Below are 27,925 nucleotides of genomic sequence, written 5' to 3'. Positions count from 1 at the left end.
GGGCAGAGCAGGGCCCAGCATGATGGGGTGCCTCTCTCAGTCAGGGGGTTTAGCAGCACCAGGCATGATGGGACACCGACGTCAGTCAGAGTCTGTATAGCGATCGGTGCAATGGGCCCCAGTCTCACGTGGGGTCTATGCAGCATCTGATGCCATGAGCCCCGATCTCAATCTGGGGGCTCTGGGCACTTCCCGGTGTGTCAGGGCCCTGATCTCGCTTGGGGGGGCTGGGCAGGGCAGGGCCTGGCGCGATGGGGCACCGATCTCAGGGTATGGGCAGCTCCCGGCACCACGGGGGGGGGGGCTGATCCTAGTCACGGGGGCTGAACAGCGCCAGGTGCAATGGGGCACCGATTTCACTCGGGGCTCTGGGCACTTCCTGGTGCGTCGGGGCCCTGATCTCGCTCAGGGTCTGTGCAGTATCTGACGCCATGAGCCACAATCTCACTCTGGGGGCTCTGGGCACTTCCCGGTGCATCGGGGCCCTGATCTCACTCAGGGTCTGTGCACCGATGGCGGCTGGGCCACGATCCGGCTGGGGTCTCTAGGCGCTCTGTGACATGCACATTCCTGCTGTAACTGGCAGCGCCTCCCCCCCCCCCGATGCCCCAGCGACGGCCAGAGGCTGCCCAGGCCCAGACTCGCAGATGGTTCTGTGCTGAGTCACACATGGTGCTCTCGGGGTAGGAGGGGCCCTGCACTGGGGGAGCAGAATCTTCCCCCCTCCCCCCAGTGCAGGGCCCTGCGGTTTTGTTTGCAGGGAACCGGAGGGGTGTGGGGTTTCCTCCCATTTCAGTTCCCATGCACTGACCCCCCCACACTGCGAGACGTCTCTGAGCCCCAAACTCACCCGCTCCAAATAGGATCCAGCCCCAACCCCCAGGTGCCCCTGCCACCCCACCCCCAGCCCTCTAGGTGTCCACAGCTCTGCAGACCCCAGGCCCCCCCAAGCCCCACCTCGGCAGCCCAGCCCCCCCGGGTGCCCCCTTAGCCCCAGAGTGCGCCCCTGGCCCTCATGCCCCCTGAAATCTTCCCGCCCCTCTCTGAAGCAGCCTGCGCCCGCTGGGGGCTGGCCCCAGACTCCAGGTGGCACCAGGACCGGGTATGTGTCCCCCTCTGGGGGGTTATTTGTTTTGTGTCCCCCGCCCTGGGGAGGGGGGAACAGGGGTTCAGATCCACCCCACCGCTCCCCTCCAGGGAGCACAGCTGACCCCTAGCCTGGGAACCCCCCTGAACCCACAGCAGCTGGAGCGCACAGTCTCACAGCGCCACCCAGGGGCCAGCCGGGGAATGGGCACGAGGCGGGGATGGCAGCACGCAGGGCATGGGGCTCATGCTGTGTCCCTCCTGCATCATCTAGCAGGGTTCCCCATCTCACCCCAGAGCAGGCCCTGTGTCCCCCCAATGCAACTCCTGGGGAACAGAGTGTCCTGGGTTCTGTCCCCAGCTCTGGGAGGGGAGTGGGCTCTGGTGGTTTACACCCGGGTGGGTCTGGGGGGGCAGGACTCCTGGGTTCTGTCCCCAGCTCTGGGAGGGGAGTGGGCTCTGGTGGTTTACACCCAGGTGGGTCTGGGGGGGCAGGACTCCTGGGTTCTGTCCCCAGCTCTGGGAGGAGGGTGGGCTCTGGTGGGTTAGACCCAGGTGGGTCTGGGGGGGCAGGACTCCTGGGTTCTATGCCCAGCTCTGGGAGGGGAGTGGGCTCTGGTGGTTTACACCCAGGTGGGTCTGGGCGGGCAGGACTCCTGGGTTCTGTCCCCAGCTCTGGGAGGGGAGTGGGCTCTGGTGGTTTACACCCAGGTGGGTCTGGGGGGGCAGGACTCCTGGGTTCTGTCCCCAGCTCTGGGAGGGGGGTGGGCTCTGGTGGGTTAGACCCAGGTGGGTCTGGGGGGGCAGGACTCCTGGGTTCTGTCCCCAGCTCTGGGAGGGGAGTGGGCTCTGGTGGTTTACACCCAGGTGGGTCGGGGGGGGCAGGACTCCTGGGTTCTATGCCCAGCTCTGGGAGGGGAGTGGGCTCTGGTGGTTTACACCCAGGTGGGTCTGGGGGGGCAGAACTCCTGGGTTCTGTCCCCAGCTCTGGGAGGGGGGTGGGCTCTGGTGGGTTAGACCCAGGTGGGTCGGGGGGGCAGGACTCCTGGGTTCTATCCCAGCTCTGGGAGGGGAGTGGGCTCTGGTGGTTTACACCCAGGTGGGTCTGGGGGGGCAGGACTCCTGGGTTCTGTCCCCAGCTCTGGGAGGGGGGTGGGCTCTGGTGGGTTAGACCCAGGTGGGTCGGGGGGGCAGGACTCCTGGGTTCTATCCCAGCTCTGGGAGGGGAGTGGGCTCTGGTGGTTTACACCCAGGTGGGTCTGGGGGGGCAGGACTCCTGGGTTCTGTCCCCAGCTCTGGGAGGGGGGTGGGCTCTGGTGGTTTACACCCGGGTGGGTCTGGGGGGGCAGGACTCCTGGGTTCTGTCCCCAGCTCTGGGAGGGGGGTGGGCTCTGGTGGGTTAGACCCAGGTGGGTCGGGGGGGCAGGACTCCTGGGTTCTATCCCAGCTCTGGGAGGGGAGTGGGCTCTGGTGGTTTACACCCAGGTGAGTCTGGGGGGGCAGGACTCCTGGGTTCTGTCCCCAGCTCTGGGAGCGGAGTGGGCTCTGGTGGGTTAGACCCAGGTTGGTCTGGAGGGGGCAGGACTCCTGGGTTCTATCCCAGCTCTCTGTTTCATTTCCCCGAGCTGGGGGGGCCTGGGGTGCCAGGAAGGCTCTGGAATGGGGAAGCCCTGGGGCACTGCACGCTCTGGGAATCAGCCCAAAAGTCACCGTTCTGCACTAATCCTTCCTGCTCGGTTCCCGTCAGAGTCGTCAGGGTGACAGAACAATGGGTCCCCCCCGCTGGGCCAAACCGCAGCCAATGGGCACTGGTCTGGCACCGGGACGGCAGCCGCTGGCATATAAAGGCTGTGGCAGCCCCGAGACAGCGCTGCCAAAATGGACCAACTCCTGTCCCTGTTCCTGCTGTCTGTAGGCATGGCAGCCTGCTCGGCCCATGTGCCAGGTGAGAGGGGATGGGGGTACCTGTATAACCAGCCCCCACACTCCACCCCAGAGCCAGCTGCATCTCGGCACTGGGCGAGGGGTCCCTGTATAAACAGCCCCTGTGTCCCACCCCAGAGGGGCCGCATCTCAGAACCAGGCAAGCATTTAGCTTCCCTTCTCGTGTCTGACGCAGGTGGTGGACGCAGAGCGGAAGGGGAGCTGAACCCAGTCAGACAGCGCGCAACCGGAGCAGGGCTCTGTGAGTGTCCAGGTCAGTGTCCCCTGTCACAGGGTGAAGTTGGGTGGGGGAGGAGCCACACACACACACACACACACACACACACACACACACACACACACACACACACACACACACACACACACACACACACACACACACGTCTCCTGTCATTTCAGGCTGGTCGGGATCACAGCGCCAGCTCGCAGGAGATCTCGGGTTTGGGGCCAGACACAATGGGGTGTGCCCCTGTGACAGCATCATCCCCCACGGCCAAGGCAGGAGTGAGAGCTGCTCCCAGCATCAGGGGTGGGGTGGGTGGGGTGAGTGAGCAGGGCCAGGGAATGGGATCTGCTAACGAGGTGGGGTCAGGGTTAGGGGCTAGAACCGACAGAGGCAGAGAATGGCATCAGGGAAAGAGGGAAGGGTATTCGAGTCTCCTCACAGGGTGCTAGGAATGGGGTTGGGGACTGAGGTGGAGGGGGGCAAGGATTGGGGGATGGGACTGAGGGGAAGAGGAGAGGAATTGGGGTCTGGTAACGGGGTGCAGAGAATGGAGTGTAGGATGGGGTGGGGTGCAGGGAGTGGGTCTGGTAACAGTGCAGAGATTGGGGTTTGAGATTGGGGTGGGATGCAGAGATTGAGGTCTGGCATTGAGGGGAAGAGAGGATGGACTGAGGTCTGATAACGGGGGGCAGAGAACAGGTTTGAGATTGGGGTGGGGTGCAGGGATTGGGGTCTGGCATTGAGAGGGGGTCTGGGGTCTAGCTGGGGGAAGGGCAGGAGACACCCCTGGTAACTGCCACCCCCCGTCTCTCCCGCAGGGCATCACCCCCAGAGCCGGGGCAGGCGGAGCGAACACCACAGGCGTAGACGGCAGCGGTGCCGCAAGACCCCGAGGCGATGCCGGCGGCAGGGCCTGACCAAGGGGCTGCTGCTGCCCCTCTAGCTGCCGTCCCGGGGGCTCTGAGTGCAGCCAGTGGGGGGCGTTGCCTTCTGCCCGTCAATAAAAACCCAGCTCGAGGGGATGCTCCCGTGTGGTGTCCGGGTGTGGCTCCTTCACCCCTGACCTCTGACCCCCCAGCCGGGGTCAAAATCGCCCCCTGACACCTGCCCCCAGGGCTCTGCACCAACCCCACCCCCGCTCCTGGGGCACCAGCATGGGGGGGGCGTTAACCCTGGAGCCTAGTGATGGCAGCCGGGGTCAGCCGAGGGCGCGAGGAGGGAGAGGCCTGGGGTGTCCCCACGGGGGGGCGCTGGGGGGAGAGGGGACAGGGTCTGGGGGAGGGGCCCTAGGGGAGGTGACACTGACAATGGGGTTAAAGGTCAGAGGTCGGGGCCAGGTGACTCAGGGTCAAAGGTCGGAGCTCTGGGGGGTGTTGGGGTCACGGCTCCTGTGGGGTCAGAGGTCACCGCGCGAGGGCGGGGCCAGGGCAGTGACCCGCAGGGGTCAGAGGTCGCGGCCCGCAGGCGGCGCTGCGCGGGGGAGGGTTTGACGCGGTTACCCCGGTAACAGACGTGGCGCCACCGGCGCCGCTGCTGATTGGCCGGCGCGCGTGACGTCCCCGACCCGGGGCCGGGGGGAGCCGGAAGCGGGAGCCGGTCTGAGGGGCGGAGCCGGAGCCGCAGGTGGGAGCGGGGGGGGGGGCGCGGCACCCCGGGGGGATGGGGGAGGGGCGCGGGGCGCAGCGCCCGCCGGGTAAACTGAGGCACGGGGGGGCAGGGCTGGATGGACCCAGGCGTCCGGCCCCGCCCGCTCCCCCCGCCGGCCGGGACGGGCTCGTGCCGGGCCGGGGGCTCCTGTCCCCCCCCCCAGGGCTCGTGCCGGGCCGGGGGCTCCTGTCCCCCCCCCCCAGGGCTCGGCCAGGCCGGGGGCTCCTGTCCCCCCCCCCAGGGCTCGGGCCAGGCCGGGGGCTCCTGTCCCCCCCCCCCCAGGGCTCGGCCCGGGCCGGGGGCTCCTGTCCCCCCCCAGGGCTCGGGCCAGGCCGGGGGCTCCTGTCCCCCCCCAGGGCTCGGGCCAGGCCGGGGGCTCCTGTCCCCCCCAGGGCTCGTGCCGGGCCGGGGGCTCCTGTCCCCCCCAGGGCTCGTGCCGGGCCGGGGGCTCCTGTCCCCCCCAGGGCTCGTGCCGGGCCGGGGGCTCCTGTCCCCCCCCCCCCCAGGGCTCGTGCCGGGCCGGGGGCTCCTGTCCCCCCCCCCAGGGCTCGGCCCGGGCCGGGGGCTCCTGTCCCCCCCCAGGGCTCGGCCAGGCCGGGGGCTCCTGTCCCCCCCCAGGGCTCGTGCCAGGCCTGGGGCTCCTGTCCCCCCCCCCCAGGGCTCGGCCAGGCCGGGGGCTCCTGTCCCCCCCCCCCAGGGCTCGGCCAGGCCGGGGGCTCCTGTCCCCCCCCCCAGGGCTCGTGCCAGGCCGGGGGCTCCTGTCCCCCCCCCCAGGGCTCGTGCCAGGCCGGGGGCTCCTGTCCCCCCCCCCAGGGCTCGTGCCAGGCCGGGGGCTCCTGTCCCCCCCCCCAGGGCTCGTGCCAGGCCGGGGGCTCCTGTCCCCCCCCCCCAGGGCTCGTGCCAGGCCGGGGGCTCCTGTCCCCCCCCCCCAGGGCTCGGCCAGGCCGGGGGCTCCTGTCCCCCCCCCCCAGGGCTCGGCCAGGCCGGGGGCTCCTGTCCCCCCCCCCCCAGGGCTCGGCCAGGCCGGGGGCTCCTGTCCCCCCCCCCCCCAGGGCTCGGCCAGGCCGGGGGCTCCTGTCCCCCCCCCCCAGGGCTCGGGCCGGGCCGGGGGCTCCTGTCCCCCCCCCCAGGGCTCGGGCCAGGCCGGGGGCTCCTGTCCCCCCCCCAGGGCTCGTGCCAGGCCGGGGGCTCCTGTCCCCCCCAGGGCTCGTGCCAGGCCGGGGGCTCCTGTCCCCCCCCCCAAGGCTCGGGCCGGGCCGGGGGCTCCTGTCCCCCCCCCAAGGCTCGGGCCGGGCCGGGGGCTCCTGTCCCCCCCCCCAAGGCTCGGGCCGGGCCGGGGGCTCCTGTCCCCCCCCCCAGGGCTCGGCCAGGCCGGGGGCTCCTGTCCCCCCCTTCCAGGGCTCGTGCCAGGCCGGGGGCTCCTGTCCCCCCCCCAGGACTCGGGCCAGGCCGGGGGCTCCTGTCCCCCCCAGGACTCGGGCCAGGCCGGGGGCTCCTGTCCCCCCCAGGGCTCGTGCCAGGCCGGGGGCTCCTGTCCCCCCCAGGGCTCGGGCCAGGCCGGGGGCTCCTGTCCCCCCCAGGGCTCGTGCCAGGCCGGGGGCTCCTGTCCCCCCCCCCAGGGCTCGTGCCAGGCCGGGGGCTCCTGTCCCCCCCCCAGGGCTCGTGCCAGGCCGGGGGCTCCTGTCCCCCCCCCCAGGGCTCGTGCCAGGCCGGGGGCTCCTGTCCCCCCCCCCAGGGCTCGTGCCAGGCCGGGGGCTCCTGTCCCCCCCCCCAGGGCTCGTGCCAGGCCGGGGGCTCCTGTCCCCCCCCCAGGGCTCGTGCCAGGCCGGGGGCTCCTGTCCCCCCCCCAGGGCTCGTGCCAGGCCGGGGGCTCCTGTCCCCCCCCCAGGGCTCGTGCCAGGCCGGGGGCTCCTGTCCCCCCACCAGGGCTCGTGCCAGGCCGGGGGCTCCTGTCCCCCCCAGGGCTCGTGCCAGGCCGGGGGCTCGGGGTGGAACTGGGCCCACTCGGGGTACTGGCGGGGACCCCTGCCCAGGCCTATCACCGGCCGGGCTCCTGTCCCCCAAGGCTCGTGCCAGGCCGGGGGCTCCTGTCCCCCAAAGCTCGGCCAGGCCGGGGGCTCCTGTCCCCCAAGGCTCGGCCAGGCCGGGGCACGGGGCGGAGCTGGGCCCGCTTGGGGTACTGGCGGGGACCCCTGCCTGGGCCTGTCACCGGCCGGGCTCCTGTCCCCCAAGGCTCGTGCCAGGCTGGGGCACGGGGTGGAGCTGGCCCCGCGCAGGCCCCTGGCGAAGGGCTGGAGCCAGAGGTCGGCGCGTCCCGTTCCTCAGGGGCTAACGCCGCTCACGACACGTCTCGCAGAGTGGAAGCTCCTGTCCCGTCTCGCCCGTGTCCTGGCCACACTCATCACAGGGAACGTTCCTGCCCGAGGCGCTTCCACGTCACTCACGGGATCGGTTCTTTCAGCAGTTGGTTTAGTGACTATTTCCCTTGCTAGGGCGTCGCTATCCGCAACCGGTGTCTTTCCTACCTCGGTTTCCAGCCTTCCCATTTTGGCCAGGTCAGCCGCTCCCACACCCCCAGGTACACCAGTGTGTGAGGGGTCCAGTGAAAAGTCAGTCTCCTGCCTCCACTTCCAACCTCTGAACCGCCCGACAGTTCGGTTCTGGTTTTGTGAAGGGAACCGAAGTGGCCGCGTGCAGGTCAACAGCAAAACACCAGCCTCTCATCTGCTCGGAGCCTGCAGTGCAGGGAGAATTCACCTCAGCCATAGACTTGGAGCTGATGTGCCTTGATCGAAGGCTCTTTCTTGTGCCCTCTCTGTTAGCCATGGGACGAGGACAAGCCATGGGACGAGGACACTGCGACCACCATGCTGGAAGGATTTGTCGGACAAACCAGCAGTGGGCGCGTGTCTCTGCTCACCTTGTGACTGATACTCTTGGGTGCTCTTTTCTGCAATTTTCCTTAGTGGGGCCAAGTCCACGTGTTCCTTCGAGCTCAGTTCCAGAAGAGAGAGACGTTTACTGAAATAAATCAGTTCATGTGGTAATTGGGACAAATTACAACATGGTTTTACTAAAGGTAGATCGTGCCAAACCAACCTGATCTCCTTCTTCGAGAAGGTGACAGACTATTTAGACAAAGGAAAATGCAGTAGACCTAATTTACCTCTATTTCAGTGAGGCATTTGACACGGTTCCACATGCGGAATTATTAGTCAAACTGGAAAAGATGGGGATCAATATGAAAATTAAAGGATGGATAAGGAACTGGTTAAAGGGGAGACTACAACAGGTCGTACTGAAGGGTGAACTATCAGGCTGGAAGGAGGTTACTAGTGGAGTTCCTCAAGGATCGGTTTTGGGACCAATCTTATTTAATCTTTTTATTACTAACCTTGGCACAAAAAGTGGGAATGTGCTAATAAAGTTTGCAGATGAAACAAAGCTGGAGGGTATTGCTAACACAGAGAAGGACCGGGATATCCTACAGGCAGATCTGGATGACCTTGTAAACTGGAGTAATAGTAATAGGATGAAATTTAATAGTGAAAAGTGCAAGGTCATGCACTTAGGGATTAATAATAAGAATTGTAGATATGCATTGGGGACACATCAGTTGGAAGCAACAGAGGAGGAGAAGGACCTTGGGGTATTGGTTGATCACAGGATGACTATGAGCCGCCAATGGGATATGGCTGTTAAAAAAGCTAATGCGGTTTTAGGATGCATCAGGCGAGGTATTTCCAGCAAAGATAAGGAGGTGTTAGCAGCGTTATATAAGACGCTGGTGAGACCTCACCTGGAATACTGTGCGCAGTTCTGGTCTCCCGTGTTTAAGAAGGATGACTTCAAACTGGAACAGGTTCAGAGACGGGCTGCTAGGATGATCCAAGGAATAGAAAACCTCTCTTATGAAAGGAGACTCAAAGAGCTTGGCTTGTTCAGCCTAACCAAAAGAAGGCTGAGGGGGGATATGCTTGCTCTTTATAAATATATCAGAGGGATTAATATTAGGGAGGGAGAGGAATTATTTAAGCTTAGTACCAATGTAGACACAAGAACAAATGGGTATAAACTGGATACTAGGAAGTTTAGACTTGAAATTAGATGAAGGTTTCTAACCATTAGAGGAGTGAAGTTCTGGAACAGCCTTCCAAGGGGAGTAGTGGGGGCAAAAGACATATCTGGCTTTAAGACTAAGCTTGATAAGTTTATGGAAGGGATGGTATGATGGGATAGCTTAATTTTGGCAATTGATCTTTGATATCAGCAGATAAGTATGCCCAGTGTTCTGTGATGGGATGTTGGATGGGATGGGATCTGAGTTACTGCAGAGAATTCTTTCCTGAGTGCTGGCTGTGAGTCTTGCCCACATGCTCAGGGTTTAGCTGATCGCCATATTTGGGGTCGGGAAGGAATTTTCTCCCCGGGGCAGATTGGCAGAGGCCCTGGAGGTTTTTCGCCTTCCTCTGCAGCATGGGGCGTGGGTCACTTGCTGGTGGATTCTCTGCAGCTTGAGGTCTTCAAACCACAATTTGAAGACTTCGATAACTCAGACATAGGTTAGGGTTTGTTATAGAAGTGGATGGGTAGGGTTCTGTGGCCTGCTTTGTGCAGGGGGTCGGACTAGATGATCACATTGGTCCCTTCTGACCCTGGAGTCTATGAGTCTATGTGGAAAAATTATTGTGCAAACCAGATTCTTCGTGCCCGCTCCCCTCCTAACATCCCCAAATGCTCCTGTTTTCTTGGTCGCCTTGGCACACCTTTAAAATGGGATGATGGTTTCAGCCTGCACTTGGGTTTCCAATTCCTGCATAGACGTGAGCAGTAATGATGTTCAGGTGGGAATGAGATGATTTCCATACCGAATTAGCTGTTCTTTTCTACGATTCTCAAGAGGGTGAACATCAGACTCTTGGTCACACACTGCGGTTGGAGAGGAACTTACAGCTGCAGCTGTTGTATGAATTGTGGACGACTGCATAACTTCCATCTTGGCAGCGCTGCTGTGACCAGACCAGAGGGCAGATTCACGTATTGGGCGAACTATCCAGCAGTATGTGAGCAGGATCCAAACACAGGAGCCCCAGTTGGTGTCGGCAATACACTGTAGCAGGTTTAGTCTTTTTGACTTGTGGCCCAAACCTTCGTTCCATGTCCAAGGTTGTTCCAGAGTATACTGGCTCGCCCTCAAACGTAACACGTTCTCCATCCAGTGTCAGTTTCAGACTGTCATTGAACCTCTTACAGTTTTGCTGGATTCATCTGAAGTTTGTTCGTTGGCTCATTTCGTTACAGTTCCAAGTCCTCATTCAGTTCATTCTCCACTACATCTATTTCTGACCTTGACACACAGGATGATCTTGCCTGCACACAGGCATACAGGTGATGTCACGTGGCCGGACAGTCCAGAGGAGTCCAGCAGGAAAAGAGGCCTTAACACTGAGCCCGAAGGAACTCCTGTGCTGAGGCCTTGCCTTCCAAAAAGTACCATTTAGTCTTCCCGTTATTGTCCTGGGCAGCAGGAAATCTCCTATCCCAAGGTACGTTGTGCCATGGCTTCCCCTCTTGCTGGGTTTCACTGAGACTCTATCACACGCCGCGCTGAGATCCAAACAGACTCCTCTTGGTCATTGTGGTGGCTGGGATGGGAGGCTAAGAGAAGGCTCCCAGGGAGCCTGTAACTGAGTGCGAGGCCCGTCTGCCATTGGGATGAGTTTCATCTTCCATCCTGTTGGAAGCCCCCACAGAAGCTGTGATTGGACCGTGTGTCCCGTTATCTGTTGCGGTGACTGGCTGAGGATAGAGGCTGGTAGCAGCTTGGAGAAGATGGGTCCATGCCAGACTTAAGAATAATAACTGCTGAGTTCCACTGATTAGGAACCGTCCTTTTATCCATGATTTGTTGATGAACTCCAACAACCTGGCTTTAGCCTTCTTCCCAGAGTGCTTGTCCACATAACCATAGGGGAGGTCCAGCCCACAGGACTCTTGGTTTGAGCTTCTCTATTGCATTTTCTAGCTCGTGTATGAGAGAGATCTCACTAAAGCCAGGGTACGTGGTGAAATGCGAGTGCACGTTTTTAAATTCTCTTTGTCTTTCCTCCTGGGTAGTCCATCTTGTATAATTTGCAGCGGCTCCATCTTTGTCTTTGGGAGCCTGCTAGTCTTGGTACAATATTCACAGACTCTGTCACCTTTTGCATCTGTATCTCCATTTGTCTGGATAGTGGTGTTCCTAAGGGCATGGCGACACTTGCAGATGTAGGGCGTTGTGAGTTAAACCCGCCTTTGGAGAGCGCAGTAGGGAAAGTGCTGCAGTCTGTCCACACCGACAGCTGCTTGCGCGCTGGCGTGGCCACATTTGCAGCACTTGCAGTGGCATTAGGAGCGGTGCATTATGGGGAGCTATCCTAGCATGCAAGTGACTGCAACGTGCTTTTCATATGGGGGGCGGGGTGGAGTGTGAAGGGAGGAGAGAGAGTGAGATTTGGGGGGGCTGAGAGCATGTCAGCATGCTGTCTTGTGAGTTCAGACAGCCGCAGGCCTCCCACTCCCCCCCCCCACAGCATTCCACGCTAATGGCTTGCATGCTGGCTTTGAAAGGGCATTTCCGCATTCCTACAGGAACAAAACAGTGACAAGAGTGGCCACTTGAGTTAAGGGGCTTATGGGGACCTGTCCGGAGGCTGATCAGAGCACAGTAACGCAACACCTCCTTCACACTGACACCTGGGCGTTGTAGCCAAGGGTGCAGCAAATGTTATTCCTCTCACCAAGGAGCAGTACCAGCAGTGCTGTAGCCGTGGAGTCAGAGCACTCTACGTGCCTTGCCAATGTGGATGGGGAGTGAGCTAGTGCACCCGGGCTCCTTTATTGCTCTGTAACTCGCAAGTGTAGCCAAGCCCTTAAATTGCTAGTGTTGGTCTGTTTCGTCTCAATTCCCTGCAGCGTCATCTACAAATCCTTTCTCCCGTGAGGATCCAGCCATCCGCAAGTCTCTTCTCAATGCCTTTGTCTACATTCAGCTGTTTTCAGGGCGACTTCTTTTGAGACTTCCTTCCATTTCCATCTGGCCTCTTCGCCTGCAAGGGTCCGTTCAGCCTCCAGTTGAACCGGATTCCTTCCCTTCTAAAATCTTCCATCCCTGTATGATTCTAGCCTGGGGTCCATTTCTGCCTCTCGCCTTCCTCCTTTCCGCTGATTTCCGCAGCACAGGTTGGAAAACCTTCCTAGGTGTTGAAGAAATAAGTTTCTCCTGTGGCCGTGAAATGGGACCAGTCAGCTTTATGGTGTGACGAAGTGGGAACGGTCTTAATGTTTTCACTGAATACTGTGTGCGTGCCTCAGTGTCCCCTATGCAGTTCTTTCTAGGTGGTGCGATAAAGGAGTGTGATGGGTGCAGAGCCTGAGAGGACCAGTGCGGTGCTGTCTGCACAGACACCCTGTCTCCTGGCAGCTGATGGCCTGGGACCCTCTCCGGCAAGGTGCCAGCTGAAGGTGTTGCAACACTCACTGCACGAGTGGTCTTGTGCCATCCCCGCTGGTGTAAGACTCACTCGGCCACGCGGCCTCCTGCTGGTGACTTATCGTCAGTCAGCAACCGACTTCCACAGGCGTCTCTGCCTGGGCTTCCAGCCGGGTGTGCCCTCTCTCCGTCAGTCCCATCCCGCTCTCACAGGGCTCTGTCCTCCTTTGGGCAGCTCGTCACACTGACGTAGAGTCGTTGCACTCGTTCTCTTACTCTGGCACCGGCCAGAGAGAAGTGAATGAGATCGCACGGGAGTGGCACGCTGCGCCTGTCCGGCTGCCAGATGACGCCCTGCACCCCTGCGAGAAGGTGGGTAGGAGAGCTGTGCGCAGAAGCCTCTGTGCGGGCACTGGCCGCATGGTAACTGGAGTGGCTTGTCTAAGCGATGGCGGCGTCTTGGCTGGTGGCTACTTAGCTCTCCTGAGCATTCTCTAGTGTAAAACAAGCCCCGTGCGCCATGCATGACGCTTCCGATATATTCCTGCCTGATCGCGCTTCTGTCCCCTCAGTTGGCCTGGCCTGAGCTATCTGCCATGTTCCTCTGGTTCCAGCCGCTCCGGCAACACAACAGCCTCGGGCCGAAGGGGCCCGTGGCAGAGCGTTCGGAGAGCCTGACGTTCCCATGGCCATTCTTAAATCTTCATCGACACCTCTGTTGGGTTTCCTTTATCTGGGCCTAAAATTCTTCCTTCTGGTCCTGCGTGGGGTGGTACAGCCACGTCTAAGAAGTGTCTCTGACCTCGAGGTGTTGTGGAGCTGTGTGGGGCGGTACAGCCAGGTATCTTGTGTCCCTTGAGGTGTTGTGGGGCGATACAGCCGGGTGTTTCTGACTTTGAGGTGTTGTGGGGCAGTACAACCGGGTGTTTTGTGTCCCTTGAGGTGTTCTGGGGCTGTGTGGGTGGGTACAGCTGGCTCTGCTGGGTGTCTCTGACCCTGTGAGATGTTGTGGTGCTGTGTGGGGTGCTACAGCCACGTATGACGGGTGTCTCTGACCCTCAAGGTGTTGTGGTGCTATGTGGGTTGGTACAGCCACGTGTCTCTGACCTTGAGATGCTGTGTGGGTTGGTACAGCTGAGTGTCTCGTGTCCCTCGAAGTGTTGTGGGGCTGTATGGGGCAGTACAGCTGGGTGTCTCATGTCCCTCGAGGTGTTGTGGGGCTGTGGGTTGGTACAGCCGGGTGTCTCTGACTCTCGAGGTGTTGTGGGGCTGTGTGGGTTGGTACAGCCACGTGTCTCTGACCTTGAGATGCTGTGTGGGTTGGTACAGCTGGGTGTCTCGTGTCCCTCGAGGAGGTGTGGGGCTGTGGGTTGGTACAGCCACGTGTCTCTGACCTCGAGGTGTTGTGGGGCTGTGGGTTGGTACAGCCGGGTGTCTCTGACTCTCGAGGTGTTGTGGGGCTGTGTGGGTTGGTACAGCCGGGTGTCTCGTGTCCCTCGAGGTGTTGTGGGGCTGTGGGTTGGTACAGCCACGTGTCTCTGACCTTGAGATGCTGTGTGGGTTGGTACAGCTGAGTGTCTCGTGTCCCTCGAAGTGTTGTGGGGCTGTATGGGGCAGTACAGCCGGGTGTCTCGTGTCCCTCGAGGTGTTGTGGGGCTGTGGGTTGGTACAGCTGGGTGTCTCGTGTCCCTCGAGGTGTTGTGGGGCTGTGTGGGTTGGTACAGCCAGGTGTCTCTGACTCTCGAGGTGTTGTGGGGCTGTGGGTTGGTACAGCTGGGTGTCTCGTGTCCCTCGAGGAGGTGTGGGGCTGTGTGGGTTGGTACAGCCACGTGTCTCTGACCTCGAGGTGTTGTGGGGCTGTGTGGGTTGGTACAGCCGGGTGTCTCTGACTCTCGAGGTGTTGTGGGGCTGTGTGGGTTGGTACAGCCACGTGTCTCTGACCTTGAGATGCTGTGTGGGTTGGTACAGCTGGGTGTCTCATGTCCCTCGAGGTGTTGTGGGGCTGTGTGGGTTGGTACAGCCACGTGTCTCTGACCTCGAGGTGTTGTGGGGCTGTGTGGGTTGGTACAGCCGGGTGTCTCTGACTCTCGAGGTGTTGTGGGGCTGTGTGGGTTGGTACAGCCGGGTGTCTCATGTCCCTCGAGGTGTTGTGGGGCTGTGTGCGTTGGTACAGCCACGTGTCTCTGACCTCGAGGTGTTGTGGGGCTGTGTGGGTTGGTACAGCCGGGTGTCTCGTGTCCCTCGAGGTGTTGTGGGGCTGTGTGGGTTGGTACAGCCACGTGTCTCTGACCTCGAGGTGTTGCGGGGCTGTGTGGGGTGCTACAGCCATGTCTAATGGGTGTCTCTGACCTCAAGATGCTGCGTGGGGCAGTACAGCCGGGTGTCTCATGTCCCTCGAGGTGTTGTGGGGCTGTGTGGGTTGGTACAGCCACGTGTCTCTGACCTTGAGATGCTGTGTGGGTTGGTACAGCTGAGTGTCTCGTGTCCCTCGAGGTGTTGTGGGGCTGTATGGGGCAGTACAGCTGGGTGTCTCATGTCCCTCGAGGTGTTGTGGGGCTGTGTGGGTTGGTACAGCCACGTGTCTCTGACCTCGAGGTGTTGTGGGGATGTGTGGGTTGGTACAGCTGGGTGTCTCGTGTCCCTCGAAGTGTTGTGGGGCTGTATGGGGCAGTACAGCTGGGTGTCTCATGTCCCTCGAGGTGTTGTGGGGCTGTGGGTTGGGGACAGCTGGCTCTGCTGGGTGTCTCTGACCCTCGAAGTGTTGTGGTGCTGGGGAAGGGAGTGTATCATGTTGGGGAATGTGGGGGGATAGAGGGGGCAAGGGACATGGCATGCTGGGTGCTGTCTTGGGGGGAGTGGGACACGCCACACTGGGTAAGCTTGGGGGGAGGTGTGGAGCATGGGCCTTTCTTTATTATGGTGGGGGGAGCGGTTTCTAGCTCCTCTCTCTGGTTGGTGCACCGGGGGGTGACCCCTTCCTGCCTCCCTTGGGGCGCAAGGTCCCTTTGTTGCCCCATGATCTTTGCTCTATGGCTGCAGACACGCTGGGCACAAGCGCACCTGCCCCCCAAGTCTGGGATCCTGGGGCAGTGTGGGGCAGGACAAGGCTCTCGCCCCCGGGCAGGACTCACCCAAGGTCCCCTCCCCCACGGAGCTGTGCTGTGGGGGCCCCCTCGGGCAGGCAGGTGGTACAATGAGCTCTGTGTGCGCCCAGCCGCCCTGGCACCCACGGCTCCCGTCTCCCTGCGCGGGCCTCTGTCCCTGGGAGTCACAAGGCCAGCAGCCAGTGACGGTGCCCCCCCGCTGACAGCCTTGGGGGGCCCAGCAGCCGTCAACAGCACACTGGGGGGCAGCGCCTGGGGGGAGGGGGCAAGGGAGCCATCCCCTGGGGGGGCAGCACCTGGGGGGAGGGGGGAAGGGAGCCATCCCCTGGGGGGGCAGCACCTGGGGGGATGGAGGGAGGGAGCCGCCTGGGGAGATGGGAGGCCAGCTAGTGTCTCAGCTCTGTTGGAGGGGAGGGGCAGACTGTGGGGCTGGCCAAGGTAGTGTGTGTTGGGGGGGCAGGGGGGGACAGCTTATGGCTGCTGGTAGGCAGGCACCAATTACTGGAACCACCTAAAATAGGAACTCCTCCCCCTCCGATACCCCCCTCCTGGGGGGATAGACACTAGAGAGAGAGACCCCAGCCCCTCTGGATCCCCTGCCCCTTAGTACCCCGCTGTCCAACCCCCCAGTGTCCTCTGCCCCAGCCCCTGCACCCCCAGCCCTTCCAGACCTCGTGCCCTCCCAGCACCCCCTGCCCCAGTCCCCCCTGCCCCAGTTCAGCTGTTTGTGCACATTCCTGCCCAGTCCCCAGAGCTTTCGCAGCTGCCAAGCAGGGCCAGCCCCCCATCTCCTTAACCCCATCAGCGCTGGCATCAGGGCAGCTGGAGAGGGGACCCCCTCCCTTTCAGGATAACACACCCCGTGTCCGGGCAGGACATGCCCGGGAGGCTGAGCCATGGGGGGCTGACCCTGGGCTGCCTGGCCCGGCTGTGGGGCGCTGTCTGGAGGTCAATGCCCCAGGCTGTTTGCTCGGAGCCGGGCCCCAGGGACCCTGGGTGAGGCCCTGCTTAACAGCAGCTGCAGCCCCTGCTGGAGGGGGGGTTGTGGGGAGCAGTGTGAACGGAGGCTCCCAACCATGGGGATGCCGGGTCTGGGTGAAAGAGCCCCGGGGTGTGGGGTGAGATGGGAGCCTGGCTGTGAGCCTGCCCTGGGTGGGGAGCGGGTGCGGGCAGCTTCCCTGCTCTAACCACCAGGCCCCACTCCCCTCCCAGAGCCAGGGAGAGAACCCAGGAGTCCTGGCTCTCAGCCCCTCCTGCTCTCACCACCAGTCCCCCCACTCCCCTCCCAGAGCCGGGGAGAGAACCCAGGAGTCCTGGATCCCAGGCCCCTCCCAGAGCCAGGGAGAGAACCCAGGAGTCCTGGCTCTCAGCCCCCCCTGCTCTAACCACCAGCCCCCCCTCCCCTCCCAGAGCTGGGGAGAGAACCCAGGAGTCCTGGCTCCCAGCCCCCCACTCTAACCACCAGGCCCCACTCGCCTCCTAGAGCCAGGAGAGAACCCAGGAGTCCTGGATCTCAGCTCCCCCTGCTCTCACCACCAGCCCCCACTCCCTGTCAGTGCCTCTTGCCCCCTCCCTTCCATGGGCTCAACCCCTTCCCAGGGGTGGAGCCGATTCCCTGGCTCCCAGCTGGGCTATAAAGAGCCTCAGGGAACTGGGTCTGCCAGGGCTCAGCCAGGGGAGCAGGCAGCGGCTGAGGGTGACTGTGGTGGTGGGGGGTCTGGCTGGGGGTGAGTACGGGGCTGGGATCCCTGCTGGGGGGATGAGCACAGGGGATTGAGGGTGAGTGAGAGTTTGGGGGGAGGGGTCTGGGGACCCAGCTGCGGGGTTGAGCACTGGGGGTTGGGGGTGAGTGGGGGTTTGTGTGGGAGGGGGCTGGGGTCCCAGCTTGGGGGGGATGAGCACAGGGCGCGGTTGCTGTGGGGGGATGCTGAGGGATGAGTGCCAAGCGGGTCCCAGCTGCGGTGCTGGGGGTGACTGTGGAGGCAGATTTGACGGGGTTCTTGGAGTAAGTACAAGGGATCCTGGCTAGGGTGTGGGGGGTAAATAGCTTGGGTGATGTGGGGGGTGATTATGGGGGGGGCCCAAACTGGGGCTGAATACTGGGGGCTGGCTGGGGCTATTAGGTATGGGGGAGCCCAGGTAGGCACTGGAAGGGGTGAGTGGGGGTTACTTACTCACCATACCCCCATGTCTCTCCCATTGCAAGCCCCCCCCTCCCCACCCAGCCAACCTCCCCCTCCCTGCCTGGTCCCCCCCCCAGCTAACCTCCCCTGTCTCCCCGCAGGCCCCGCGCCATGGACTCCCGGCCCCTGTTCCACGCCCTGCACGCGGTGGCCGAGGACAACGTGGCCTTCTTCAGGCAGAGCGCCTCAGAGACGGGGCGCCGGTTCGTGGCGGCCTTCACGGCTATCGGGGAGCACGCCCGCTGCCTGGAGCCGATCCTGCGCCACTTCGCCAGCGTCTACCACGTCTTCGACCTGGACGAGGCCACACCGGCCAACGGGTACCGCAGCCTGGCGCAGACGGCGCGCTGCTGCCTGGCCCACGTCCTGCACAAGAGCCGCTACGTGGCCGCCAACCGCCGCAGCGTCTTCTTCCGCACGGGCCACAACGCAGCCGAGCTGGAGGCCTATTGCGCCGCCCTGAGCCAGCTGCGGGCGCTGCTGTACCTGGCGCAGCGCCTGCTGACCCACAACCGCCCCGGCTGCCTCTTCCACCACGAGGAGCGCGGCCTGACCGAGCGGGTGCTGCAGGAGTACGGCACCCTGCACAAGGGCTGCTTCTACGGGCGCTGCCTGGGCTTCCAGGTGGGGGCCGGGCCACGGGGGGAGGGGATTTAGGGGGATTGGCGAGTCAGGGAGGGGCGACCCAGGGGCAGAAGGAAGCGCATCCGAGTCCCTGGCAGCCAGACGTGCTCAGGGATTCTGCTGTGGCCACCCCCCCAGCTGTGCCCCTCGCACCCAGGCCAGAAGGACCCCCCTCCATGGCCCCCCAATTGCTCGCCCCCCTCGCGCCCTTGGTCACACCCGTCCCTCTGCCCCCTCACTGAACACCCAAAGGGAGGGTGAGCCACCATCATGCTTCCTGCGCAGCACCCGGGCAGGGGTGTCCCTCAGAGCCTCCGACCCGGTCTCGGGGTGCAGAGTGGTGACCTTTGCCCTTTGCCCTGCAGTTCGCCCCCTCCATCCGGCCCTTCCTCCAGACCATCGCCATCAGCCTGGTCTCTTTCGGCGAGAACTACAGACGCCACGACTCCGGCCTCAGTGAGTGGGGCGGCCACTGGGGGTGGGGGGCTTCTGCTCTCATGATGCACTGCAGCCCGAGGGGTCTTCTCCCACAACGCACTGCAGCCTCTGGGGGGTGCTGGTCCCATGATGCACTGCAGCCACGGGCTGACTGAACCCACAATTCCCTTCTGGGCCCACTCAGCCCAGCCTGCTGCCTAGGGGACCCATCTGACCTGGCTGCTACCCACAATGCACTGCTTTGCCCGCTTCCGTGCCCATTGGGGGCTGGGCCCCGTTCCTGGCTGCCCATGGAGCCTCGCTGTGGAGGAAGCTTGTGGGGGTGAGGGAGCACTGCTGGGGAGGGCAGGAGGGCAGGCAGGGCTGTGGGAAGGCAGTATGAGGGAGCACTGCCGGGGGTGCAGGCTGGGGCCCTGGGAGCCCCACAGGACCGGGGGGACAGGGCCAGGGGACAGCACCACATCTCCGATCTCCCGTTCCTCCAGGCATGGCGGCCAGCTCGCTGTTCACTTCGGGGAAGTTCGCCATCGACCCAGAGCTGCGGGGAGCCGAGTTCGAGAGGATCACGCAGAACCTCGACGTGCATTTCTGGAAGAGCTTCTGGAACCTGACGGAGACCGAGCTGCTGGCTGTGAGTGCGGGCCTGTCCCTGGCACAGGGCGCAGGGTAGGAGCGGTGCCCGGCACAGGGTGCTGTGGGGTTGGGGTAGGGGTGGGAGCAGGGCCAGGCGCAGGGTGCTGTGGGGTTGTGGGGGTGGAGCAGTGCCCGGCGCAGGGTGCTGTGGGGCAGGTGGGATTGGAGCGGTGCAAGGTGCTGTGGGGGTGGGAGCAGTACCTGGTACAGGGCGTTGTGGGGTGGGGTGGGGTGGGAGCAGGGCCCGGTGCAGTGCGCTTTGGGGCAGGGCAGGTTGGAGCGGCACAGGGCGCTGTGGGTTGGGGGGGTGGAGCGGTGCAAGGTGCTGTGGGGCACGGATTGGGGTGGGAGTGCAGGGTCGGACCTGCCTGGGGGCCCCGCTCACCCTCCCTCTCCCCCGCAGTCTGTGGCCAGCCTGGCGTCCACGCCGGTGCGGGTGAGCCGGGCGCTGACGGTGCCCCCTGAGCCCTTCGAGCTGCCGCTGGCTGCCGACCCCTCGCTGAGCATCACTATCAGCCCCCCGGTGGCGCACACTGGCCCAGGGCCTGTCCACATGCGCCTCATCTCCCACGAGCTGCGTGAGGGGCAGGTGAGGGGCTGGTGGGCAGGGGTCTGCTGGGGGCAGGTGAGCGTGGGGCTGGGAGCTCTGGGATGGGGGAGGGGAGTGAGCAGAACCAGGTGGGGTCCCAGCAGGGCTGGGGAGTTGGATCCTGAGGGAGTTCTGGGGGGGGCTACGGAGACCGGGTGGGGTGGTGGGTTCCAGGCAGGGTGTGCATGGGGGAGATGGACAGGGAATCACTGGGATCTGGGCGGGGGTGTGCTGGGCGGGGCGCACATGGGGGGACGGCAGGGGGTCCCTGGCAAGGCAGGGTACAGAGTGCAATGGGGGATCCCATGGGGCAGGCAGGGGATCCCAGGCAGGGTAGGATGCTGAGTGAGGTGGGGGGACCCAGGCAGGGAAGGTTACAGAGTGCGATAGGGGATCCCAGATGGGGTGTGGGGGGTGACGGGTAGGGGATCCCTGGCAGGGCAGGGTACAGAGTGCAATAGGGGGTCCCAGATGGCGTGTGGGTGGGCAGGCAGGGGATCCCAGGCAGGGCAGGGTACAGAGTGCGATAGGGGGTCCCACACAGGGTGCATGGGGGGTACGGGCAGGGGGTCCCGGGCAGGCGTGAGCAGGGGTGGGGGGGACAGTCTGGGGTCCCTGGCAGGGTGTGTGTTGGTGAGGACAGTCAGGGGGCTGTGCAGGGGGAACAGTTGAGGGGGTCCCGGGCAGGGGGTGCGGGGGTGGGGGGGACAGTCGGGCGTCCCTGGCAGGGTGTGTGTTGGGGAGGACAGTCGGAGGGATCCCAGGCAGGATGTGTGGGGCAGGACAGTCGGAGGGATCCCGGGCAGGATGTGTGGGGCAGGGACAGTCAGGGGGGTCCCAGGCAGGGTGTGCGGGGATGGGGGGGGACAGTCGGGCATCCCTGGCAGGGTGTGTGTTGTGGAGGACAGTCGGAGGGATCCCGGGCAGGATGTGTGGGGCAGGGACAGTCCGGGGGGGTCCCGGGCAGGGTGTGCAGGGGCGGGGGTACAGGCAGGGGGTCCCTCACACTGTCCCCCCCGTTCTCCCCAGGACAGCGAGGCGCTCTCCGCGTTGGCCCAGGCTGAGGGCCCGCTGGGGCTGGAGCTGTGGCGCAAGGCGGCGCCTGCGCCCCCCTCGCCCCTCCTGCTGGTTCACTTCCATGGCGGCGGGTTCGTGGCGCAGACGTCCAAGTCCCACGAGCCGTACCTGCGGGGCTGGGCGCAGGAGCTGGGCGCCCCCGTGCTCGCCGTCGACTACGCCCTGGCTCCCGAGGCCCCGTTCCCCCGCGCCTTGGAGGAGTGCTTCTACGCCTACTGCTGGGCCCTGCGTCACTGCCGCCTGTTGGGTGAGACCCGGGACCCCGCACCCCTGCTGGGGGGGGATGGGACGGGGTGGGGGGACCCCAGCACCCCCCGCTGGGTGAGACCCGGGACCCCGCACCCCTGCTGGGGGGGACGGGGCGGGGTGGGGGGACCCCAGCACCCCCCGCTGGGTGAGACCTGGGACCCCGCACCCCTGCTGGGGGGGACGGGGCGGGGGGACCCCAGCACCCCCCGCTGGGTGAGACCCGGGACCCCGCACCCCTGCTAGGGGGGATGGGACGGGGCGGGGGGACCCCAGCACCCCCCTCTGGGGGGGACGGGACAAGGGGATCTCAGCACCCTCTGCTGGCTGAGACCAGGCACCCCAGCACCTCTACCAGAGGGGACGGGACAGGACGAGTGGACCCCAGCACCCCCTGCTGGGTGAGACCCGGGACCCCGCACCCCTGCTGGGTGAGACTCGAGACCCCGCACCCCTGCTGGGGGGGACGGCACGGGGCAGGGGGACCTCAGCACCCCCCGCTGGGTGAGACCCGGGACCCCGCACCCCTGCTGGGGGGGACGGGACAGGGCGTGGGGACCCCAGCATCCCCCTCTGGGGGGGACTGGACAGGGGACCTCAGCACCCTCTGCTGGCTGAGACCAGGCACCCCAGCACCCCTACCGGGGGGGACAGGATGGGACGAGGGGACCCCAGCACCCCCTGGGATTTAAAGGGCTCTGGGCTCCCCATGGCTGTGGGCAGCCCAGAGCCTTGCTGGGTGAGATGGGATGGGTTGGGTGGACCCCAGTGCCTCTGCTGAAGAGAATGGACAGGGGGCCCCCATCACCCCCTGCTGGGTGTGACGGGATGGGATGGGGGGACCCCAGCACCCCCTGCTGGGTGAGACGGGCACATGGGGGGCAGGGCCCGCTGCTGGTGGGGCTGGACAGAGGGACCCCAGCACCCCTTGCTGGGTGTGACGGGCACGTGGCGGGCAGCACCCTGACATTGTTCGCTGGGTGGGACAGGCAGGGGCTGGAGAGTGTGGGGCATGAACGGACCTGGTAGGCACCCCCGCCAGGTTATCTGCCCCCCCTTCTCCCTCCCACTCTCACACCCTGTATCCCCACAGGCTCCACGGCGCAGCGGGTCTGCCTAGCCGGGGACAGCGCCGGCGGGAACCTCTGCCTCACCGTGACCATGCGGGCAGCCGCCTTCGGCATCCAGCTGCCCGACGGCATCATGGCGGCCTATCCTGTCACCCTGGTGCGGGCCGCGGCCTCGCCCTCCCGCCTGCTCACGCTGCTCGACCCCCTGCTGCCCCTCAGCGTGCTCTGCAAGTGCCTCAGCGCCTACGCCGGTACGGGGGGGGTGCGGGGGGACAGTGGGCAGTTACAGGGGGCAAAAATGGGGAGACAGGTGAGCAAAAGAGGGAGCTGGTGGCTATGGGGGCAAAGAGCAGGGACCCCGGTGCTCTCTGTCCCTGCCCCCCGACACAGAGCCACTGGAGGGTGAGCAGGGAGGTGGGGTGCAGGGGGGACCCTGGTGCTCTCTGTCCCTGCCCCCAGACACGGAGCCAGCGGAGGGCGAGCAGGGAGTATGGCTGGTGGGGTGCAGGGGGGACCCAGTGCTTTCTGTCCCTGCCCCCAGTCATGGAGATGGCAGAGAGCGAGCAGGGAGGGGGGCAGGCCCAAAGGTGGGGTGCAGGAGGGACCCCGATGCTTTCTGTCCCTGCCCCCCCAGGCACGGAGCCAGCGAGGGCAAGCAGGGAGGGGGGCAGGCCCAAAGGTGGGGTGCAGGGGTGACCCCAATGCTCTCTGTCCCTGCCCCCAGGCACGGAGCTGGCGGAGGGCGAGCAGGTGGGGGTGTTCTGGTGAGGTGCAGGGGGGACCCCAATGCTCTCTGTCCCTGCCCCCAGGCACGGAGCCGGCAGAGGGTGAGCAGGTGGGGGTTCTGGTGAGGTGCAGGGGGGACCCCAATGCTTTCTGTCCCTGCCCCCCAGGCACAGAGCCGGCGGAGAGCGAGCAGGGAGGGGGGCAGGCCCAAAGGTGGGGTGCAGGGGGGACCCCAATGCTCTCTGTCCCTGCCTCCCAGGCACGGAGCCGGCGGAGGGCGAGCAGGCGGGGGTTCTGGTGAGGTGCAGGGGGGACCCCAATGCTCTCTGTCCCTGCCCCCCAGGCACGGAGCCGGCAGAGGGCGAGCAGGCGGGGGTTCTGGTGAGGTGCAGGGGGGACCCCAATGCTCTCTGTCCCTGCCCCCCAGGCACGGAGCCGGCGGAGGGCGAGCAGGCGGGGGTTCTGGTGAGGTGCAGGGGGGACCCCAATGCTCTCTGTCCCTGCCCCCCAGGCACGGAGCCGGCGGAGGGCGAGCAGGCGGGGGTTCTGGTGAGGTGCAGGGGGGACCCCAATGCTCTCTGTCCCTGCCCCCCAGGCACGGAGCCGGCGGAGGGCGAGCCCCCCGGGCTGGAGAAGCTGGGCCCAGTGAACATGATGCGGCGGGACACGGCGCTGCTGTTGCGGGAGCTGCGGCAAAGCGCCTCGGCCTGGCTGGGGGCGCTGCTGGACGGCCCGGGGCGCAGCAACGGGGCCGGTGCAGGTAACAGCTGGATGGGGCCCCCACCTCTGCCCCCTGCCCGCCCCCTCTCACCTGCCCCTTGTCTCCACAGGGCGTGTCTGGTGCCAGCCCCGCCCCCCCACCACCCAGCTCCTGCTGCTGCCCCTGGCGCATCTCCTGGGAGCCAGGATCCCCGCCCTCACTAACCCGCCCGCTGGTAGGACTGCCTCGCCAGCCCCTAACCGCACGGGCCTCCCAGGGGTCGGGGTGGGGTTCCAGGGAGCTCTCGTCCATGGCGCTGCCCCTCAGCATCGGGGGCAGCCAGGGAGAGCCGGGCACCGCATGGCATGTAGATGTGAGGCAGGGCAGCCTGGCACTGGGGCAGCCAGGGAGAGCCGGGCACCACATGGCACGAAGGTGTGGGGCAGGGCGGCCTGTGGCAGGGGGCCAGGGCTGCGTGGCAGGGGGTCACGGCGGCCTGGCACTGGGGCAGCCAGGGAGAGCCAGGCACCGCATGGCACGAAAGTGTGGGGCAGGGCAGCCTGGCACTGGGGCAGCCAGGGAGAGCCTGGCACTGCATGGCATGAAGGTGTGGGGCAGGGCGGCCTGTGGCAGGAGGGCACGGCAGCCTGGCACTGGGGCAGCCTGGGAGAGCCTGGTGCCGCATGGCATGAAGGTGTGGGGCAGGGCAGCCTGGCACTGGGGCAGCCAGGGAGAGCCGGGCACTGCATGGCATGAAGGTGTGGGGCAGGGTGGCCTGTGGCAGGGGGTCAGGGCTGCATGGGAGGGGGGCACGGCGGCCTGGCACTGGGGCAGCCTGGAAGAGCCTGGCACCGCATGGCACGAAGGTGTGGGGCAGGGCAGCCCAGCAGGGGAGAAGTGAGGCCGATTCGGGGAGTCCCAGCAGGGGAGAGGTGAGGGCGATGAGGGAGGTCCCAGCAGGGGAGAGGTGAGGGCAATTTGGGGAGTCCCGGCAGGGGAGAGGTGAGCCCGATTCAGGGAGTCCCAGCGGGGGAGAAGTGAGGGCGATAGGGGGGTCCCGGCAGAGGGGAGGTGAGGGCAATTTGGGGAGTCCCAGCAGGGGAGAGGTGAGGCCGATTCGGGGAGTCCCGGCAGGGGAGAGGTTAGATGAATTTAGTGGGGTCCCGGCAGGGAAGAGATGAGGCCAATTCGGGGGGGTCCTGGCAGGGGAGAGGTTAGATGAATTCAGGGGGGTCCCAGCAGGGGAGAGGTTAGATGAATTTGGGGAGTCCCAGCAGGGGAGAGGTGAGGCCGATTCAGGGAGTTCTGGCAGGGGAGAGGTTAGATGAATTTGGGGGAGTTCCGGCAGGGGAGAGGTGAGGCCGATTCAGGGGGTCCCGGCAGGGGAGAGGTGAGGTCGATGGCGGGGGGTCCCGGCAGCAGAGAGGTGAGGCCGATTTGGGGAGTCTCGACAAGGGAGAGGTGAGGACGATTCGGGGGGTCCCGGCAGGGGAGAGGTTAGATGAATTTGGGGGGGTCCTGGCAGGGGAGAGGTTAGATGAATTCGGGGGGTTCCCAGGCTCTCATGTCTCCCCTGGCTCACAGAGGCCCTGCGGACGAGCGTCTCGGAGGCAGTGCTGGACGATGACTCAGCTGTCAAATCCAGGGGCTCCCACAAGAGCCAGACCTGCCAGGATCTATTGTGTGGGGTGTCAGCCCCCCTTGCCCCTGCATCTGCCCCCCCTCAGGGCAGCCCCCCTAGTTTCTTCCTGAGTGGGGGGCAGCTGGAGGAAGAGGCCCCTGGGGACGAGGTGCTGCAGTATCCTGATGGCTTTGAGCCGCTGCGCTCGGACCAGCCCTCCACCAGCATCACCCTGGAGGCATCGCCTGTGGTGAAGAACCCCTTCATGTCGCCCCTCCTGGCTCCGGACAGCATGCTGCGAGGGCTGCCGCCGGTCCATATCGTGGTGAGACCCGGGGTGGGCAGTCAGCCAGATTGTCCAGGGGAGCCTGGAGGGTCAACTGGTCTATATAACAGTGAGAACCCCACGGAGGGGGTTACTGGTCCATATAGCAGTGACAACCTCATGGGGGAGGGCACCGGTCTATATAGGAGTGAGAGCCCCACAGGGAGGGGGCACTAGTCCATATAGCAGTGAGAGCCCTGCAGGGAGGGGGCACTGGTCTATATAGCAGAGAGGCCCACGGTAGGGGGCACTGGTCCATATAGCAGCAAGACGCCCATGGGGGGCACTGGTTTATATAGCAGTGAGAGCCCCATGAGGGTCAGTGGTCCATATAGCAGCGAGAGCCCCACAGGGGGAGCACTGGTCCATATAGGAGTTAGAGCCCCGTGGGGGGACATTGGTCCATATAGCAGTGAGAGCCCCACATGGAGGGTACTGGGAAGTGTGATAGCCCCCATTGACATTGGGCCTCACTCTGCCCCTCCCACCCCACCCCCGCAGGCCTGCGCCCTGGACCCCATGCTGGACGACTCAGTGATGTTTGCCCGGCGGCTGCGGGAGCTGGGCCAGCCAGTGACACTGCGGATTGTGCAGGACTTGCCGCACGGCTTCCTGAGCCTGTCACAGTTGTGCCGTGAGACCCGCCAGGCAGCCGCACTCTGCACACGCGTCATCCGTGAGATCCTGCTGCCCCCGCAGCCCACGCCACCCACCGCCCCGCCCTCGCCCCGCAAGCACCGCAAGCTGGAGCGGACGCTGCCCTCAGGGGCTGCCACGGGCCAGATCGCCACGGGTTTGGCCACGCCCAGCCTCAAGAGTCCCACCCCAGCTGCCTTGGAGACCATGCCCGGCCAGGGGGGTCGGGCCCCAGTGGAAACCCCCCACAGGCGGGAGCCGGGGCCCCAGAGTGGCCCGGCGGGCAGGGAGGTGGGGGCCTGAGCCCCTGGCCGTGGTCAGGGATTTCCTAGGAGCCCCATGGTGCTTTTCTCTCTGTGGCTTCCGAGTAGGGGGAGAAGGGAAGGGCCCCACCCTGAGAGTCTGGCTGCCCCCCCTAGTCCCCAGGGACTTGTCTGTAGCGGTTTTTGCTGGACAGGTGTTTGCTGCTGTCTGTATCCTGTGGCCTGAGGAGGGGGTGTCTCCCGTCCTCCTCCCCCAGTCCCTCCTGGGCTCCCACACTCCAGCGTTGCTCGGGACGGGCCCCCCTGCGCTCCAAGGGACGCCCCAGGTGCCAGGCCTGAGCGGAGGGTGCAGCCCCAGGCCCCATCTTCCACGCTGACTCCAGGGGTGGAGCAGACAAGCTGGGCTGCCACCCCATACTCTGGGGGTGGGGATAGGGTGGGAGCTCTTTGCCCCCCTCCTTTCCCTGTGTGCAGTGGGGGGAGTCCACTCCAGCCCATCTGCCCCCCTAGACTACTCACTCCCCTGCCTGCTGGTGCTGTGAACCAAATGGAAGGTTGGGGGTGCGCTCCCTCCTGGGGGCGCTCCAGGGACCCCCATCCACAACCTTCAGTTTTGTAAATAAAAGGCTGTTTGATATTGAGCAAATTGTAGCATCCATCCTGCCAGGTCAGATCAGGGCTGGTGCCCCTACAGGGGCCAGGCCCCAGGGCCCCATTCCCTGCCCCTCTGAGCTGGCCCTTCCCCCTACATGGGCCAGGCCCCTAAACCCCATTCCTGGCCCCTCTGAGCTACCTCCTTCCCCTACAGGGGCTGGGCCCTGGGGCCCCATTCCCTGCCCCTCTGAGCCACCCCCTCCCCCTACAGGGGCTGGGTCTTGGGCCCCATTTGCAGCCCCTCTGAGCTGCCCCCTCCTCCTACAGGGGCCAGGCCCTGGGCCCCATTTCCCACCCCCTCCCCCTACAGGGGCCAGGCCCTGGGCCCCATTCCCCACCCCTCTGAGCCGCCCCCTCCCCCTACAGGGGCCAGGCCCTGGGCCCCATTCCCCACCCCTCTGAGCCGCCCCCTCCCCCTACAGGGGCCAGGCCCTGGGCCCCATTTCCCACCCCCTCCCCCTACAGGGGCCAGGCCCTGGGCCCCATTCCCCACCCCTCTGAGCCGCCCCCTCCCCCTACAGGGGCCAGGCCCTGGGCCCCATTCCCCACCCCTCTGAACCGCCCCCTCCCCCTACAGGGGCCAGGCCCTGGGCCCCATTTCCCACCCCCTCCCCCTACAGGGGCCAGGCCCTGGGCCCCATTCCCCACCCCTCTGAGCCGCC

The 27,925-nt window shown here is 64.9% G+C and overlaps 2 protein-coding genes across 18 annotated transcripts; one reads left to right on the top strand and one right to left on the bottom strand.

Moving 5' to 3' along the window:
• The first annotated feature begins 4,759 nt into the window (after positions 1-4,759).
• LIPE (lipase E, hormone sensitive type) lies at positions 4,760-27,250 on the top strand. 3 transcript variants are annotated; one of them, XM_030547876.1, is made up of 10 exons: positions 4,760-4,879; positions 17,763-18,285; positions 18,651-18,741; positions 19,209-19,354; positions 19,760-19,945; positions 20,975-21,269; positions 22,362-22,589; positions 23,660-23,824; positions 25,349-25,710; positions 26,212-27,250. In XM_030547876.1, exons 2-10 carry the CDS (start codon positions 17,773-17,775, stop codon positions 26,647-26,649), a joined length of 2,424 nt encoding a protein of 807 aa, XP_030403736.1. In that variant the 5' UTR covers positions 4,760-4,879; positions 17,763-17,772; the 3' UTR covers positions 26,650-27,250. The 3 variants fall into 3 exon arrangements, with proteins under 3 accessions (XP_030403736.1, XP_030403735.1, XP_030403737.1); XM_030547875.1 differs by lacking the exon at positions 4,760-4,879 and adding an exon at positions 7,099-7,946; XM_030547877.1 differs by lacking the exon at positions 4,760-4,879 and adding an exon at positions 17,185-17,205.
• On the bottom strand, positions 11,368-15,727 carry LOC115643889 (proteoglycan 4-like). 15 transcript variants are annotated; one of them, XM_030547887.1, is made up of 4 exons: positions 14,818-15,727; positions 14,563-14,664; positions 14,215-14,315; positions 11,368-14,164 (listed from the first exon to the last, which is right to left on the bottom strand). In XM_030547887.1, exons 1-4 carry the CDS (start codon positions 15,205-15,207, stop codon positions 13,570-13,572), a joined length of 1,188 nt encoding a protein of 395 aa, XP_030403747.1. In that variant the 5' UTR covers positions 15,208-15,727; the 3' UTR covers positions 11,368-13,569. The 15 variants fall into 15 exon arrangements, with proteins under 15 accessions (XP_030403747.1, XP_030403751.1, XP_030403746.1 ...); XM_030547891.1 differs by having other exon boundaries at positions 11,368-13,917; XM_030547886.1 differs by having other exon boundaries at positions 11,368-13,917; positions 14,215-14,664.
• Positions 27,251-27,925: the final 675 nt, after the last annotated feature.

The sequence above is a fragment of the Gopherus evgoodei genome, unplaced genomic scaffold (assembly GCF_007399415.2).
Source record: "Gopherus evgoodei ecotype Sinaloan lineage unplaced genomic scaffold, rGopEvg1_v1.p scaffold_76_arrow_ctg1, whole genome shotgun sequence".
Taxonomy (NCBI): Eukaryota; Metazoa; Chordata; order Testudines; family Testudinidae; genus Gopherus; species Gopherus evgoodei.
The sequence above is the reverse complement of the archived record's forward strand: the minus strand, read 5'-3'. Positions and strand labels throughout refer to the sequence as shown.